The sequence below is a fragment of the Pelmatolapia mariae genome, linkage group LG14 (genome assembly GCF_036321145.2).
Source record: "Pelmatolapia mariae isolate MD_Pm_ZW linkage group LG14, Pm_UMD_F_2, whole genome shotgun sequence".
Lineage (NCBI taxonomy): Eukaryota > Metazoa > Chordata > Actinopteri > Cichliformes > Cichlidae > Pelmatolapia > Pelmatolapia mariae.
In genome coordinates, this window is record NC_086239.1 from 17,958,679 (window position 1) to 17,977,663 (window position 18,985).

General features: G+C 38.3%; 1 protein-coding gene across 3 annotated transcripts in view; it reads left to right on the forward strand.

Moving 5' to 3' along the window:
• Positions 1 to 18,985, forward strand: part of dync2h1 (dynein cytoplasmic 2 heavy chain 1) — a 119,293-nt gene that overhangs the window by 93,664 nt on the left and 6,644 nt on the right. For 2 of the 3 annotated variants that reach the window (XM_063492427.2, XM_063492428.2), the window contains 6 exons: positions 120 to 340; positions 1,123 to 1,227; positions 7,031 to 7,147; positions 9,430 to 9,537; positions 9,776 to 9,877; positions 15,659 to 15,748. In XM_063492427.2, coding sequence (XP_063348497.1) covers positions 120 to 340; positions 1,123 to 1,227; positions 7,031 to 7,147; positions 9,430 to 9,537; positions 9,776 to 9,877; positions 15,659 to 15,748 — 743 coding nt within the window. Of the gene's footprint in view, positions 1 to 119; positions 341 to 1,122; positions 1,228 to 7,030; positions 7,148 to 9,429; positions 9,538 to 9,775; positions 9,878 to 15,658; positions 15,749 to 18,985 lie in introns of those variants that run through there. The other variant, XR_010095479.2, reaches the window with a different exon arrangement.

The following is an 18,985-nucleotide window of genomic DNA, read 5'->3' on the forward strand; positions in this document are numbered from 1 at the left end:
TACCACCACTTATGAAAGAGCATAACCTGGGCAATTCAGCATTCGCATCTCTGTGTTATTTACCTTCTGTGTGGACCCCGCTTTTTATTTGTGTATTTATATGTCTCGATATCTCTAAGGTGGTAAACAATTTCAGTGGGAGTTTGTCCATGGTCTGTTGGAGAATGCTATCTATGGGGGACGTATTGACAACCCTTCTGACCTCCGCATCTTGCGCTCCTACCTTGAGCAGTTCTTTTCCGCATGTCTCCTTTCGTCCTCCCTCTCTGCTGGACAGAGAAAAAGCAGAGGAGGATTCTTTCCACCTCAGATCAGCCTCCCAAACTCTTGTGCCATATTGGTAGGTTGTTGGGACCACTCACCATGTAACACCTAGTTGTACATATACTTATTATTAAGAAATATATGTGCATTAGAAATATATGTATCTTTAAGCTTAAGGTGAAAGTTTATATAGTTTGTTTACATCTTCATGAGCCCACGTCCAGTGGCAAAGAAGCAAAAACGGTTGATTAGATTCACTAGCTGGGATTTGTGTTTAACTTCTGTCTGGTGTAAGCTTCATTTTCACTTGGTTTATAAAGTAGCCACTACAAATAAATGTCAGCAATAACTCTCAAGTAAGTGGTTATGGTTCAGTTTTTCTGCTGCTCTGCTTTCTGTATATTTTTTTTTCCCAGATATTAGTTCATTCCACAGAATCACTGAGAGGTCATTTGTTTAAAAAAACAATCAATATGGAAATCTATCATTTGAATTGACAGTCATTTGCTAGAATTCAGCAGTCAGCAGTGAGTGATGAGGGAGATCAGTTTAGTAATTTAGGCTTTTAAAGCCCTATTCAAGGCAAATATTTGTTGTTTGAAAACCTGCATCAAACTGTTACAAACAACACACCCTAATAAGCTCAGTATTGCATTATTAATCCCATACACCCACACAGAAATCTAACAAGCATGCCACAAGATTTTACTTTTCAATTTAATAACGCGTTGCTTAGAAATGGAAAAATGTCTTTTGTCTTAAAGCCATGATATAAATTGGCAGAATGCTTTAATTTTCTCTCTCTTTATATGGGTGTGTGTCAATGTGTGACCTGTATGGGTCTGCGTGTCTTCCCAGGACTACCGCAGAGTAATAGAGAATCTCCCAGAGGATGACAGGCCAGCATTCTTTGGTCTGCCTGCCAACATAGAGAGATCCTCCCAGAGAATCGTCAGCTCCCAGGTGCACCCACACACAGCAGTCTGCCTATTCACACAAGCACATGTGCTCACATCGCCTGCAGCTCACATCAGTCTTGCATGTATACAGATGAAAAATGAAAAGAAAATCAACTCAAATTGTCTTAGTGAGGTGTTGGGTCAACGCCTTGGCACTGATCCCATAAGTCAGTGGAACTCCACTGGAGGGATGGAGCAGCAATCCTGGCAGTGCTGGCGTAGACTCCACATGATAAGCCATGTTATCTCAGCGTGATTTGACAGTGTTCCAAAGAGCTCCTTGTGATGTCAGGAATACTTGGCTTTTTCCACTTTTTCAAGTGCCGCCATAGATGTACAGTTGAGGTCAGGTGACTGTCAAAAAGTCACAATCATTGAAGTCAGTCCTCCTCTTTGATCTTCAAGCAGAAGGTGCAAAGCTTTGAGGTTAGGGTCTTTATTCTGCTGAAGTATATATCCTTCTCCACAGAGAAGCTAAGCAGAAGGTGTAACACAGTTTGGAAAAATAGAGTTCAGGGCAGTCTGGTTAAAGATACCCCTTCTCTTACTGCTAACTGTTGGGCATTTGTTTCATGTCTGTTTTCCAATCATCCAATAACAAATACCGCCTTTGCCCACTGGCTAGGGCTTTTAGTTGATTTAAATATTTTATCACGATGAATCATATGATTGCCCATTCGCCCTGGTGAATTATAGCAGATTTTTTAATCTATTCTACATGTACTTTAACAGAATTTTACCAGTATTCGGGTGGACAAATATACTCGCTTTATTCACATGTATGTTTATTATTATTGCAACATTCCAAAACAATGACAACGACTGAGAATATCCTCCAGAAAAGACTCAAAAGTACTGCATGCCCATAAAAAATGCCCAGTACACTTAAGCACATACAGTACTCGCACGTAATGTAACTATCTGCAAGCTGTAAGTACTCATTTAGCTATGGTTGTTGAAAGTTTGTTGCATGTAGAATTATGCAGATGTCTCAGTTGAAACATATCCAGCATAGTCTGCTTTTGGCCTAGGAGATGGGGGATCTGGGTATTTGAGACTCAGTGTACTACGGTGGTAATGTTGCTAACTCCGGGTCCGATAACAGGAACCACACCCGCACTCGGTGTGAGGTCCTGCAGCAAGCTATGAAATACGGTGCATTTCTCGGCTTTTAAAAAAACGCTATGCGTCTCCAGGTGTTTTATCAGATTCGAGGTGTTATCTCCTTTGCATAGTATCACCTTAAAGCACTTGTTGCAGGCTGCTGAGTTTGCATCTTTTGCTGTGAAGTACAGCCAGACTTTTGACCGCTTCGCCTTGGGCATTTTTAATCTGTAGCTCTGCTCTAAAAGAACGTACGTACCTGGGCCCGCCTAATATCCTCGGAATTGTAAAATGATTGGCTAGAATCCAAAGTGTATGACATCTCAGGAAAAAAAAGCACCGAAATAAAGCACCAAAATGTGCGCTGCTTTTCGGTCTGGTTACTACCGTTTATGTCAGAACCGGTGCCATTATTCCTAGTCATTATAAGTTGCAGCTGACATTTATAAAACTGTTTATACATTCATTACACAGTATTTATTAAACATTAAAATAAATGAACCCTGGATATTATAAAGTTGAAACTTGTATTTATGATACTACTTGATAATATTTTTTTTCCTAATTTTGTAAATCATTTTTTCATTGTTACATTAACAGTACAATAAGTTTTACTAACAATTTAACATGCATTAAATTTAATTATTGTAAAGTGTTATTGATTTATTTGAAATAATCTAATTGCTACATTTGCCAAAATCCTTAAAGATATAAGTGTAACATAAAAACAAATGAGTCGAGAAACCATTAATGACATGAAAAATTATTATTTTAAAACTGCACTGCATTTTTAAGACAGTTATAAGACATGTGCAATATCATGTCTCATGTAAATTAAAACCAAAACCTTAAAATCTCAAAATAACATTTGTCACAATATGATGATTTTTGCATGTAGTTATCATTTTAAGGCACATTTGATAACATCAGGAAGTTGACGTTTATCATCCGAACAAGTGTAACGCAATATTTCATATATATTGCATCAGATAAGATTGATGTGTATCTGTGTTAGCTCTTACGTTGAGCTATATAAGCAAACTCTGCAAAAGCTGCACTCAATCTGTTTTGTTCATTTACGACAATAAACCAAAGCAACTTGAGGGTTTCTAATAACATTTCAGCCATAAATACATTCACCACTACTTCACAGATATTGAGTCTGACAGTTTGTATAGATGATTGTAGCTGATTAAAATGGATGTTGGTGTTTTTCAGCCTATGGAGCTTTGAGCAAAATCTGCATAGTGAGTTGAATCTGCCAAGTACTTTCTTCCTTTATAGGGGATGGAAAACCCTGGTGTGTATGTGTGAATGTGTTTAATGGTTTATGGTCACTGCAGATTCTGATGTAATACAGTGTAACACAGTCTCACATAAACACACAATATGTTTTATTTCAGTGTTATAATTTTGTGTGTGTTAGTGTAAGTTTGAGAGAGATGAAAATCTTAAAAGACAGAAGCAGGATATAGACTGAAGGTTGCATGGCTGCATTGTTCACTGACTGTGACCATATCATTTGAATTTTGCAATATTCACATCTAATAATACAAACAATATAGTCTATGTAATATATGAATCTGTGTGTGGTGTTTGGATAGGACCTGTCTTTGGTGTTTACTTTACACATTCAGGTAATTATTTTTTTCGGGCTGAGACTTATTGATTTTTATTCTTTTACAGATTTTCTGTGAAGCACAAAGAAAAATATGTTTTGATTTGATTCTGCCACTTGTGATATTGTGCAAATGTCGAAATGGTAGAAAGGTTGACCTATAATACATGTGAAGGAAGCTGCATAAGAGCCAGTTGTTTTTGAGGAACTGGCCTGGACTTCGGCCAGATGCTATAAATCTATAAGAGAAAGCAAAATCCAAAATCATTTTTAATCCTAAAGGAAAGATGAAATAGTATAAATGTGCCACACACAACACAATTAAACCTTGCTTTTTGCATGCACTAGAGAAAGGTTTTTTTTGTTTTTTTTTTACAATGGCATGTTTGTTATCATTGTCATTTGTGCAGAAAATAACATGTATGTCTTTCCATTGTTTCCCATTCAAGCCTGGTATCGTTGTTGAGAATTAATTTCTGAAAATAAAGATGCTTTAGTGTAAATTGGATGAGTAACCAAAACATGAGCACATATAAGGGTTCATTTATTTTAAAGAACCAAATCATTGTTTTCGTAAGAAACATGCTGATAGAACCAGAGCAAGAATGAACTGAAAATGGAATACGTGACATTGCGATGACATTACAATGAGCTTGTTTTGCTGCGTTTTTCTGTTTGTACAAGGTATGATCTTTAAAAAGTCTGGCTCATCTCACATTCAAGATCATCTTCTGGGGGATATCCAGAGAGCTTTCAGCTATTTTTAGATTGCTCCTGCCACTTCCTGTTTTATGCCCTCTGTGATTTTACCACTGACATCAAACTTAGAGCTAGCATCATCTTCTCGTTAAAACTGACCCAAATTTCGTGTGAAGGATCATCACTGACTGTGACCAAGCAGTTTTCTGTTGAAGAGTTTGCGGTTTCCAAGCTCAAAGGCAGCATTCAGTTGACCCCCAGGATGAGACTGTCAGTGTAAAGATCTACTGTATCGTCCTGAGGAGTCTGAAGGAGAACATTCAGATGATCTTATCTTGTGCCCCTAAGAGTCCACTGAAAATACTGAAGATTTTAGGCCACCGGTGTCTGAGATGATGACCTTCAATGTGAGATTGGCCACATTTACATCAGGTAAAGTCTCAGTCACACAGGTCTGGAGATGGTCAGCATTGCGTTAGGGACAAATGTCTATTCCCTGACCAGTTGGCGACTGGTTGCTGGCTGTCACTAGGAGAGCTTCGCTGCACCAAAGATCTCCTCATAATTGCTTTGATCGATAGCGTCATTCTGTGGTCGCTGGTGGTTTGCATTGAAGATCTCTACTGATACAGATACTGATTTCTCAGAATATTTTTACACTTTGCATATCTTGTGATTTTAAGTGATTCCACACTGTAGGAGTTTACAAGCGAAAGATCCATTCATTCCAGGAGAAGACTTAAATCCTTCTGGACTCGGATGAGTAAGGACATCCAGCATTTAAAAAAAAAAAAAAAAATCTGTCAAATCAAACATGTGGAGCTACCCACTGTGGCGAAATCTTGTGAATAAGTGAACAGCTGAAAGTAGCTGCTGCTTCTTTTTTTGTGTCTTCTGATTGTAATTATCCTCAGTGAGCACACTTCAACCACACACAACCTTTACAGATTGTAAGGACAATCCCCATGTGGGTTTTAATACAATTAAATTCACTCATAGTGTGGTCTGCTGATCACTGGAACCACCAACCTAGTTTAATTCATACGACTCCCACAAGACCACTTATGTGAGTCTGTTACTGTGTCTCTTTCTCTACCTATCTCCCCCATATGTCATTGTCTCCCATCCTGGTGTCATTTGTCACTGTCACTTTCATCTTCTCTCTTTTTCTCTCCCTTTTTCCCAAAATGTGTGCCTTCTTTACTCTCACTGTATTTGAATTTTGCTGTTAACCAGTCTGCAGATTTCGTGGAAACCATTAAATATAAATGTCTAATCTTACCAATTACCTGACACGGGTTTGAAATGTCTTTACAAAAGGCTTGAGGTATGATTTCCTGCATTCATAGTTTTTATGCACAATGTCAAAGATAAGCACTTTGGATAAAACTAGCATATGAAAATGTATTATTGTGCCATTACAACTACAATAACAGAAAAAAAGACATTAAATGCAGAGAGATTTTTTCTCCAAATCTTTTTTTTCTTTAATCTTGCATATACACATAAAAGCTCTCTCGTATACTGCCTCTGTTCATTTCTGATTATATATTTAGATACAATGACATCTGTGCCTTCTGTGCCATCTGTGATTTTCACTCTGTTATGCTCAATTTATCAATCAGCTTGACTTATTAACAACTCTAAACTAGAATACTGTTATACTGAAATAATGTGAAAAACTGAGTAAAGTGCCTGCATACAATGAAGTTGTATAATGTCCTTGGAAGTTGTCCAGTAACTTTTTATCCCCAGACAATTATGGCAGAAATTTCAGCTCATTAAAATCTTGATTATCTTAATATATTTAAATTACTATTTGAATCACATTATATTTGATATCAACCTCCTTCATATTGCTGTCAATTAAATTTTAGATTAGGATTTTTTTTAATCCTACCTTCCTCTCCCTCTTTCATGTACTCGAACAGACATGTGTGCAAATGCACATATATACCGTTTCCCTCCTGAGCAGAGAAGATAAAACAAATGTTAGTAAAGAGTTCTCCTGGACCAAATGAAAGTCATTTATCAGACAAGCTGCTTTACTTGTAACGCAGACATAAGTGGAAACTTGGACTATCACAAAAACACACACACACACACACAGAGTCTAGATAAAAGTACTGTCCAAGATTCTAAGCCTGAAGCTAAGCTTGGCTGATTAGGTATGTAAGGAGACGTGTTTATGGTTCTCTTTTCTTTTCTTTTCTTTTTTTCAACATTACAGGGCCTGAAACAGTGTTTTTGGGATTTACATATAGGAGTCAAAATTCATGTGTCTACTTCAAATTATATGAGTGATGTTTTAAAAAAAATAGGCCGTTTATTCTTACAGGAGCACATGCAGCATACCACTGACTATTTGTGTTTTAATTGTTTACAGGTAATTTCTCAACTGCGCATCCTGAGTCGCTCAGTCGCAACAGGTTCAAAGTTTGACAGGGAGCTCTGGTCAAATGGACTGTCACCTATCCTGAACTTATGGAAGAAACTCAACCAGGTTAGCTGTCTTTACCGTTTCATATTGACTTTTTATTGACCCATTACTTTTTGTTGCCCTTTTCCTGCAAACCAAATTGGAAAGCTGCATCTGTAGCTTTAAAGGACTTCATTTGCCTTGATTATAGGCAACTTTTAAAAACAAAAAGCCAAAGCCTCATCATTCAAACCATGAAAAGCATTTCCATACTAATACTGCAGTATTTCTACTGTCACTGCACATCAACAACAACTACTTGTAATATCAGAAATGGGTGGAGGTCCAAAGTGCATGACTCTGAGGCAAATTAAATAAAAAGGGAAAACTATTGTATGATCAAAAATTGGAGAAACACACAGTCCAGTTGGCAACAAAAAAGAACAATACGTAGATATACAGGAAGCCAATGGAGAAGGGGAGAGGCAAGGCTATATGCACAGACAGGGCAGACTGTTCACATCAAGCACAGGTCAACATGAGGGTCACAGCAGAGGGAAAGACCCAAAAGCAGGAAGTAAAGCCACGGTGAGACAACTAACCTTCCAAGTAAAACAGCATTACCAAAAAGACGATTAAAATAACTGAAGCATGAAGACTAACATTAAACATGAAGACAGGGAACAGGGAATACAGAAGGCAGGGGGGTAATGGAAAAACTAGGAACACAAAGGGACTTAACAAAACCAACAGACAACAAGGGTCGTGACACCTAATTAAAAGTTGTGGGAAGTAATCGGATATTACTAGTGCGGTCAAAGGCTGTCACACACAGTGTGTTAGCCCCTGGCTTGCTTGGCCAAGAAGTACTGCTGTGTGCAGTTGCTTGGAGACTGGCACATTTTCAAATTAAAAGGACATCTGCCTCCACCTTTAACAATTTAGTCGCCATGTATCAGTCTCCTCTCTCTGCCTCTCATGCTGTCAAGCACACATGGTTACTGTCTCCTTCTCTCTCATTTACACTTATGTCTCCTCTCTTTCTGTCTCTCTTCTTGCTCTTTCAGTCTCTTGTAGATGGAGTTGTTTTGTACTTACTGAAAGGAAAATGGTTAACTGTGTTAATTGTTGCCATTGTGTCACCAGCAAGCTTTCCATAGATCACAATCAACCTCTGGCTGCTTTCAATTAACTATCCCTTTGTCATCAGCCAACCTTGTTGTTTGACCCTCAGTGGATCTGAACTTCCCAGTGTGCCATTTAAATGCACGTACTTGCACGTGTGCATTGTTTGTGCGTGCAAACGTTTATGGTTTGTGGAAAATATGTGAGAGGTGTGTGTGTGTGGAAATGTACAGACACATTTATTTTTGGCAAATCATTATGTAGTCTGGAAAGACATGGGCAGAGCATGATACAGCAGAGACTGTTTATTTGGCTTTTTAGTTACATTTTTAAATGGAAACAATAGCTGAGCTCTAGTCAATCTGAATCCCATCCAACCAGCTTTTTTCTTCATTGTCTGTCTTCATCCCTTGGTCCTGCTATCCTTCTCTTCCTCTCTTTTTTTGCCTCTTTCTCTAACTGAGTTGTTGCAAGGAAAGCAAAATAGAATCCAGGTATAGAGTGTGATGGTTCTAATAGATTACAACAAAATCCAAGCATTTCTATTTTTATTTGTATATTTTTTGTAACCTATTTGTATACTGTATGGTATACTTTGTATACAGAACACAAAGTGTTTATCTAATGTAAACAAGTGCTAAACCTCCACCCCTGTGTTTGCACTGTGTGGCGCAAGAAAAGAAATTCTGTTTAGTAATATGATGTTACTGTAGGAATTTAGTATATGCATATATACATAGATCCATATGGAAATCCATAGATAATATTTTACCATTGTACTGTATAAGGGGGGAAAAAGATAGCATGCTAATGTAGCAGGAGTTCCTAAAGTGAACATACATCTTACTCTGAGTATTATGTAGACAATACGTGTTGCAAATGAAATGAGAAATCAACATTAAGTGCCATACACTGAACTAGAACACATTAAAAAACCCTCAGAAAGTCTTATGAACTCTACTGGGTGGAACCATCACCTCATTCTGTGTTTCGATGATTGTGGTACACTGTGCACTGTCATTTCACGTCAGTGCAGTTTGTATACAGTTAACTACAGATGAGAGCACTGTAATCTTGAAAGAGAGCACTCGTCAGAAAGAAATATTTTTTCATAGGATGAAGGTGATCACGTTGAACAACTTCACATTGTACATTGTACAGTGATCATTTCTGTATTGGAACAAGTAGACTCAAATAGCTAAAGCTCTCTCATAGTTTCTCTCATGTCTCTCATCTATCAGGGCTCTACACTAATCCACCAGAAGGTAGACCCACCTACAGAGAGTCAGAAATCACCAGTCCTTTCATTCATTTCTCTGGAACAGTTCAATGCCATCCGCTTGGTCCAGGTGGGTAAAAGCATTAGAAATGGTAGCTACATTAAAAATCAGTGGAAGCAGGCTTGATCACTACCTGCATCCAATAGCCATTATGAAACATACAGTTGTGGTCAGGATCATGTGAATGAATGTCATGGTAATTTGGGGCTTGATTGTACAGCATATGTCTTTAATGACTTTGATGACTTTAATGATTTTATTTTTTTGCACAGTATGTACTGTATGTAAACTGTAAGTGTCATCACAGAGTATACACCAGTCCCTGGCTGCACTGAGCAAGGTCATCCGAGGGACTCAACTGTTAACTCCAGAAGTCCAGAAACTGGCCACTGCCCTACTAAATCAAGAGGTAAGACAGGAAAAAGACAGAGAAACTCAACCCTAACACTCTATGTGCTATTTTATGCTTTTGAGTACATGTGTTATCTAGAGTTTTTTAATGTTTCTCATGATGATTTATTGAATGGGGCTTAGTGCAATAAATGTGGAATACAACTGAAAATAAAATGGAAGGCCTTACCCTGATAGTATTACAAATGCACACACAGTCCCAAATGCTGTATGCAATGCATCTTTTAACTCACATTTAACTTAAATCTTTCTACAATGTTGCTGAAGGTTTCTAGCTCTTACCGTAAAATACACAGTTAGCTCTATCTTCAGTGACAGTGACAATGTAAAGTAAAGCTTTCTTTTTACCACATTGTTTTAGAGGGGGACTGCAATTCTTTTTATTCTGTGGTGAAATGAAGGCCACAGGGACAGGCCCATATACAGTATACAGAGCTGACATGTAGACATGTAGCAAACACAATATGTATCCTTGTATGTCCCCAGGCTGAGTTGGGGACAAAGGGGATATTATGAGGTAGAGAAGAAGAGACACAGCCAACCTTTCACTCCTTCTGTGTGTAATCTCCAGAGAGAAGCCTTGGGCATAATTCCTGTTTCGCTGCTTGCCTTCTCTCTCTTTTTGTATTAATCAGCAGGTTTTTTAGTCTTATCCCCGTTGCCCTCTCGACCAGCTCCAGTCTTTATCTGTCACATTTTCCAATCTTTGATTTCCTTACATTTTCTCTATCTTGCTAGCTTTTTCTTTTAATATGCAGTTATGGTAAAAGTAAAGTGCACCCTCTGTCTATTCTAAGGTTTTTATATTATCAGGACATAATAAAAAATCATGTGGTTCTTACCAGGCAAATTAGGAAAATGCAACTTTAGATAAACAACAGCTCGCAGCATATTTCATTGTGTCATTGTTTGTTTAAGAAAAATTATGCCAAAAATTAGAAACGGTGTGTGTAAGACAAGGAACACCTAATGATCCAATAGCCCAAAGAACCACTTTTAGCTGCAATAGTAACTTTTTCTGTATGACAGTATCAGTATTTCACATCATTGTGGAGGAATTTTGGCACATGCTTCTTTATGATGTTGCTTCAGTTCATTGACATTTGCGGGGATTTACGTGTTTCTTTCCTGTTGTGGTTTGGAGTTTGACTGGGACCGCTGCTGTTTGCTGCTGCGGTTGGGATCACTGACCTGTTTCAGGACTCAATTTGGCCAAGCTTAAGCTGTCAGACAGATGGCATCTTATTTGACTCGTATACAAAGGATTTGACTGTCAACTCAATGACTTCAATATGCACAGGTCCTGTGGCTTCAAAACAAGCCAAAATTATCGCCCTTCTATCACCATTCTTGACAGTTAGTGTTTGTGCCGATATATTGTGTATGATTTTCTCCAAACAAAATTATGGCCAAACATCTCCACTTTGGTCTCATCTATTCAAAGAACAACATATAATATTCTGAAACCTATAGAATCTATGATCCAACCCTTGGGTTTTTTGCAGTTTCTCTGAGCATTGCACGGTCAGATTTTTGGGGGAAGTTGCTGAGATGTTAACTGATGGGAAGATTGGCAGCAATTTTGAATGTTTTCCACTTGTGAATAATCTTTATCAATAGATAGACTTTAAATTCTTTTGAATTGCCTTATAACTCTTCCTAGATTGATGGGCAACAACGAACGCTTCTTTTAACATGCTCCAGACCAGCAAACTGCCAGAACCTTTGCTTTTATAGGGGTGTTCGTACTTGCTGATGACCACTCTGCATTGGTTTATCACCACCTTGCTGGTACTTACCCTCTTAATTGCTATTGAAACAAGAAGGGTCTACTTTGTTTTCCACACGTCTTATACATTTTGGGTAGTTTATTTGTTTTAATAAATCTCACTGTGTAATGTGTAATGCTTTGTAGTTCGTCTCAGGTTATGTGTACCTTATTATAAGACCTACTAAAGACTGGACTTTTTATCATGTTCTGATATTTAAAATCTATTCCGAATTTCCAAATAATAAAATATGTTAGTGGTTTAAAAATATATGTAATTACAATTAAGTCAGTTATCAATGGGAACTGTACATATAATGTATAAAATAAAACACAGCCATTTGTTTTATAATTTATAATTATATCTCTAATATACATCTAATTTATATCTCAATTATAATTCTGTATCACAAAAAAACCCAAAACACTGTCCATCAGCTTTTAGCACACTATGGTCTAAATAAAAACATTTTTTTTAAAAGTCTGATTTCCACTTTTAAGTGTTCATTTTACAACAGTGCAATAATTTACAATTTCTATGCCCTAATGTGGGTACACTTTAACCTTTAACATTATGTACATTGTTTTCCTAAAAGAACATACCTTGTCACCCATTTTAACTGACCTATGTAACTCTTCAGTGCTGTATATGAAACAGATGCAGTCACAGTTTTTATACAAGTTTTATAAGAGTTCTGTTCAGCCTATTCTGAGCTTTTTCCTTTATGGCCTGTCTAAAGATTTTCTCTCTGTAATATGCATAATTAAGATACTGTGTTTTACTTGTTTGATAAAGACAGAAATGCATTTTGTTAGCTGTATAGATCAGGAGAATTTTTTCAATGTCATATCTTTTTATCATAGCTTTTTTTCTTTTTTTATATTAAAAAAAGATCATTAATTTTGACCCACAGTATTGTTTGAAGCTCTCTGATGTGTAGCTTCTCCCAGAGAGGGAGCATTTCTTGAGAACTAAATCAGAGTTTTGCCAAAAAAGATATTGCCTAGAGTATAAAAAGGTTGTTGAACCATAGAAAAAGCAGCAGCAGCTGTTATGTTTCCTGCTGCACATTTTGCAGAAACACAAAATTCTCGGCATACATCGAATTTACTGGCAGCTAAATTTTTAACAAACACCTGATGACTTCTGTGACCCTAGCTGGCAGTATTTTTACATCACTGGCAAGAAGCCCCTGAGTGAATTGGCCTAAATGCGATTCTCCCTGCAATGCTACAGTACGTGACTATAATATTTGGTTCTAACATTATTTTAAACCTCAGTAATTTAAAGAAACTTTATCACTGTCCAAGCAGTAAGTAATTACATATGTACAGCTTCAGTTATTAATGACTATATAAAACCAAGGTTTCCAGGGGGGCAAACTAAACAGACAATGATATTCTTCCCTAACACCAAAAGTTCAAGGCAGTTGGCTTTCCTCCATGAGCCTGACTGAGGAGTTTTTCTGTCTCACTGTGGCCAGGTTTGGTGCTGAGAAAATCACTGTGTTTTGGGGGGGTTTGTTTGTTTGTTTTTCTTTTCTTTTTGTTAAAGTTCTTATGTTGCGACTGGGCACTATTACTACTACAAATGTCACTGAAAATTGAACCAAACAGAAGCATTTTTACACAAGCAGAAAATTAAAATATGAGATACAACAGATACACAGTTAAGTGAGCATTTAGTGTCTTTTATAACAAAACAGAATATAAATTAGATTGGAGTCTTTACAGGAAATACTGTTGCATACAATGAGCAGATCACATGGATTAATGCCATTTTGCATTTGGGCTTCTATTATAACTGACTGTTACTAATTAACCCCATTTAAATCAGAGAAGGTTAGAATGAGCTGATGATGCGATTTATGCATTTGAAAAATGCTCCATTTATGGTTGTGATAATGTAAAAGTGTAGCAGGCACAGTTCTGAGGGGATCAGCTCTGCTGCCCTTTTTCTCAGCTGTGCAGTAAAAACATAATTACATGATTGGAAAGAACCCAAACTACCTACCTTCTGATGGGGGGCTTGGGTTGTATGAGAGTCATAAGGAGTGCTGCAAGACAGAAAAAGTTTTACCACTACCTTCATTTGATAGAAAGAGCATGATTATCAGGACATGGTGACCGATGAGGAAATGGCTTTTTGATTAAAGGTGAAGTAATCTCTGGTATCAGTTAGATTTTCAGTACCACTTGTAGTAATTCGCAGGCCAATACTAATCATCATCATAGTAGCTTGGGTTTGTAACCAAAAAGTAGTTATTCAACATATTATCAACACATACATCGATCAGGCATAACATTAAGACCACTTACAGGTGACGTGATTAAGACAGATTTTCTCTTCATTATGGCACCTGTTAGTGGGCGGGATATATCAGTCGGGGTGCTTATGCTGACCCCTATCCACTGCTGAAAGCACCAGCAATGGCACATAAGTATCAGAACTAGACCATGGAGAAACGGAAGAAGTTGGCCTGGTCTGATGCATATCATGTGCATGACCCGGGTGTGTGTTCACTGCTCGCTTGGGGAACACCTGGCACCAGGATGCAGAAAAAAGGAAAGCCAGCAGAGGCAGTTTGCTGCTTTGGGCAATGTTCTGGTAGGAAACCTTGGCTCCTGCCACCTACCTAAGCATTGTTGCAGACCTTGTACACATTTTCATTAATATATCAGGTAATCCCTGATGGCTGTGGCCTCTTTCAGCAGGATAATGTGGCATGCCACAAAGCACAACAACAACAACAAGTATGAGGTGCAGACTTGGCCTCTAAATTCCCCAGATTTCAATCAATTGAGCATCCAGGATTCAATTGAGTAAAAGGGGTGCCAATACAATATTAGGTAGGTGGTTATGATGTTATGTCTGATCGGTGTATATTGATTGCACTCCTGTATACATTTGGTTTGTGTCTCTGTTTTCTGCCACCCTTATCTTGTTAAAAAATAATAATTAAAACAGCATTTTACACTTATTTGTACCCCACAAATGGCAGTGACTTAACTTAAACCAGCATGTTTTTCCTCCTGAGACACTTCAGTGCAACACACACACATACATACACACACCCAACCCCGCAGCAGGAGAGTGAGTGAATGGTTGACTTGCAGCTGAGAGACATGCAAAGTCTCTTTTATTTCCATTATGGCTTTCATGCCTAAATAACACCAAATTCTCAATTCTCAGCCTCCTGCTGTGCATGTTTGTGCATGTGTGTGAGAGTCAAATCTTTGATCTCTGTTTAACGGTAACATACACGGCCTAACGTGTTCAGGAGTTAACATTCTTCTCCTGAGGGAAGCTTTCCTTTCCCAACCCTGCAAACATTTTACATTTGTCTGTGACTTCCAAATTAAGACATTACAGATATTGCTGCACAGACAAGATGGTCTGTGGATCTGCAACAGTTACTTACATCAGGAGACAGACAGACAGTACTGTTTATGTACACAAGAATATTTTTCAATTGTGAAGTTTAAGTTGGCATTGTAACAAGTCACAAATATATTCAGTATTTTTACAATATACAGAATAGTGCCTGAGATTTATCTCAGTATCACCCAGCTGTAACTTTTTTGCATGTCATGACAGAAATTGAGGAGGGCATGTCACCAGTGACATCACAGAAACTTAAATATAGATTGCATTTTAGTTGGACCACAGTGAGGATGTAGCTGGGCGCAGCGTGCCCTTCAGTGACTTACACATATTGTTAAATTTGTATTTTGAATCGTGTCAAGGCAACTCGACAGGGGCTGATGTTGCTGCAGTCCTCCTGCAGATTAACTGTGGCTTGGCTGCCAGCATGGTTAGGAGAAGGAAATAGAGGCAGGTTCACATAGTGGCAGAATAAACCTGCAGAGTACCCCTGTTTTGTTTTTGTTTTGTTTTCTTAAAAAACATGGTTTACATCACTCTTTTGCTTATACTCATTTTTGTGATTTTTGTTTTTATTATTGCTTGCATTGACTTTTTTTCTCTGTGCTTGTTTCCTCTTGTCTCAGTGTCCTTTAACATGGCAGAATAAATGGGAGGGACCAGAGGAGCCATTGCAGTACCTCAGAGCTGTAGTAACACAGGCCCTCGCCATACAGGTAACATATGATGGATGGTATAGCGAAAAGACATAATCTGCTGTCTTTCTTTAGGAACCTGCTTTTCACCACAGTCACAAAAATAATATTTATAAAAAGCAGACAAACATCTATGAACATGCTATGCAATACATGACAAATATAGTGCATTCTTCGTGCGTGGGTTCTCTCCAGATACTCTGGTTTCCTCCCACAGTCCAAAGACATGGAGTTAGTATAATTGAAAACCCTAAATTGCCCCGTGTGAATGTGAGTGCGAATAGTTGTGTGTGTCTACATGTTAGCCCTGTGACAGACTGACGACCTGTACTGGGTGTACCCTGCCTCTCGCCCTAAGACAGCTGGGATAGCCTCCAGCACCCCCACAACCCTGAAAAGGATAAAAGGAAGAGAATGGATGGATGGAAAAGTTCAAAAGTTTTGAGGCTTAATGCCACAATGGGAAATGGGTGCCGAAATATATGGAAAATCAGTACATAAGGCAAAAAAAAAAAAGAGTTTGCACAAAGCTCAGTATTTGTTTTGGCCACCTTTATTCTGTAACACAGCCTGAACACCTTTAGGCAGGCTTTCTTGTAATTTCTTTAAGTAGTCTTCTGGAATAGGTCTCCAGGCTTCTTGAAGGACATTCAAAGCTCTTCTTTGGATGTTGGCTTCCTTTTGTTCTCTTCTCTATAACCTCCTAAGACCCGAACTCTTCCACGGCATGCATTTTAAATTTCTCTATGATATTTGGGCATATTGGGACCCGATGAATGTAAAAACAAAGAATTACCTGATTTTTTTTTTTAACCTGATTTTTGTTTCTAAGAAAAATGAGAGCCACATATGAGGATATTTGTTTCAAATTTCAATAGAACAGTGGCAATATAATGTCCTCGTAAGTGGATATCAGGCCCTTGTAGCGCAAAATTGAGTATTTTGGTCTAAATAACCCAAAATGTGATGTCCACATATGTGGACGCCAGGTCCTAGGAGGATAAAGATGATTCCACACTGCTTCAATAATGTTGAAGTCTGTGTTCTGGGAATGCCAGTCCATGACTGATAGTGTTCTACTGTGTGTTTCTACTCTCCAGGTATGTTTTTACTACACTGGCAGTGTGTTTGGGATCATTATCATGCTCGAAAATGAAACTGTTGCCAATCAGACGCTTTCCAGATAGTATTGCATGGTGGTTCATTATCTGATAGTACTTTGCAGTGTTGATAATTACATTAAATTTTGGCAAGATCCCGAACCCCACTGGCTGAAATACAGCCACATGTCAGAGCCTCAATCATGTATTATAAATGGCTATAGACACTCGCTGTTGTCCAAATTTCAAATTTGGATCCATTACTCCAAAAGACCTATTGGCACCGATTTTCAGTCCAGTAATTTAGCAAACCTCAGCATTTTCTCCCTGTTTCCCTTCCTCAAGAATGGCTCCTTGATAGCTACCCTTCCACAGAGAGCAATTCTGATGAGGCTTCAGTAGATGGATCAACTGAAGGGTCAGATGAAATAGAGGACTGTGACAGTCCTGTACTCTACTTACCCAGTTTGCTCAGGCTTTTTAACGAAACTCTATACACCGTTCCGAGATATGGCACGTTTTTGGCTAATTGTTCTTTTGGAATCACCTTGTTCGTGCAAATATATGTGTTGTCTTTTCCACTTTTGTAAATAATGTGTTGGTTCTTTGCACAGGTTTATCTCTTAAAGTTAGGTGTAATTTTCTGCACATGAATGAATAATAGGTCAGTGTTTAAGTGGCTTGACAACCAAAAAGAAACCCAAACATTTCACTGAAAATGGTCAGGCACAAGGACTGGAGTGAAACTGAGCGTAAAAGCAGCCAATGTCCAAAGAAAAACACTGAAAGACCTTCAAAAAAAAGTGAAGAACTATTGCTTGAGACCACTTTGAAAAATTAAAAGAAATTGTGGCTCCGTAGAAGCAAAAGAAAAAGTCTTTGCACCGTAGTGTGTAACAGTTGTTATCATTTAGTTTTAATTATTTCTTCAAGGGCTGAAATTCACAAGAGCCCACTACTATAAGAGCACCTTTGTCCTCAACAAAACATGGTATTTTCTGATGACCTAAGTTAAAAATTGAGATGGCCTTGAGAATCCTCTGTAGTGCTGCTCTCAAAGGAAGGAGACTTAAGAAGTATAAGAGTTTTCTAATCAGCCTTTGAGGGATCCATTTAAATTCATCATGCATTTATCCTACCCAGAGCTTTGTCATTCAGCAGTGATGAATATTAACAGATTTCTTTTTTAAAAATTTTAATTCCAAAGGATTTAAGGAGAACCTCGCATTTCAGAGATCATAAAATATGAAGTGGAATTCCACTTTTTATAAACGGATCTCAAAACAACAAGAGGCCTTTAAGCTGAATTTGCGGTACTTTACGTTATGACATACAGGGTGGTCTAGGCAATGTGTTTATTAAAACGCTGCCAGAAAATTTCTTGTTGTTTTCAATAGGGGTACATAAATAAAAGGGGATTATTCTATAAAAGCAGGAGGTTCTGGGAAGTGTCAGCCTTAGGTTGGTGCCAGGAAATAAGGGTTCTGGTGGAAATTCCTCTCTATCTCCGCTCAACTGTGTCTGACTGTACGCCTACTTCAGTATGTTCTGGCAGACTAGAATGCACACATACACCCTCACGTTCAGAAATTATTTCTGTGTGGATGCATTTCATTATCTGAGTGGGCGAGCCTCCCTGCCTCTGTCTGTCTGCTGGCCTGCCTGTCTACCCATCTGTTTGTGTGTATGTCTGCCTGATACTCGATTTTTGTTTTTTCTCTTTTTTTGCCCTGTCTGCTAGCCTCCCTGTCTACCTGCACTCCATCTGTCTTAGTATGTGTCTGTCTAGAGGCTGCGCTGTCCTTAACTGTCTGTTTCTGCCCATCAGCACTGAGTGATATCTCTGTTTGCAGCATGTCTGTATTCTATTAGCTAATCAGCGCAATAAAGGCGGACTCTTCCAGAGCTGCAGCTGTGTGGAGCTGCTGAAGAATAAAAAGCCAACAGCACAGCAGTGCACCCAGACGAACAGGACGACCTTGACAGCACTCAAATGCTTGCACACATACAGTATATACGCACAAATAGCATGAGTAACATCAGCACAACTCGGTTCGCTTTATTATTAATGCCCCAAAATCTTTCTTGGTGCATGCCTCGCTTTGATTATGTGTGCCCACATGCGCCCGGTTGCAAGTGTGTACTTGTGTGGATGTGA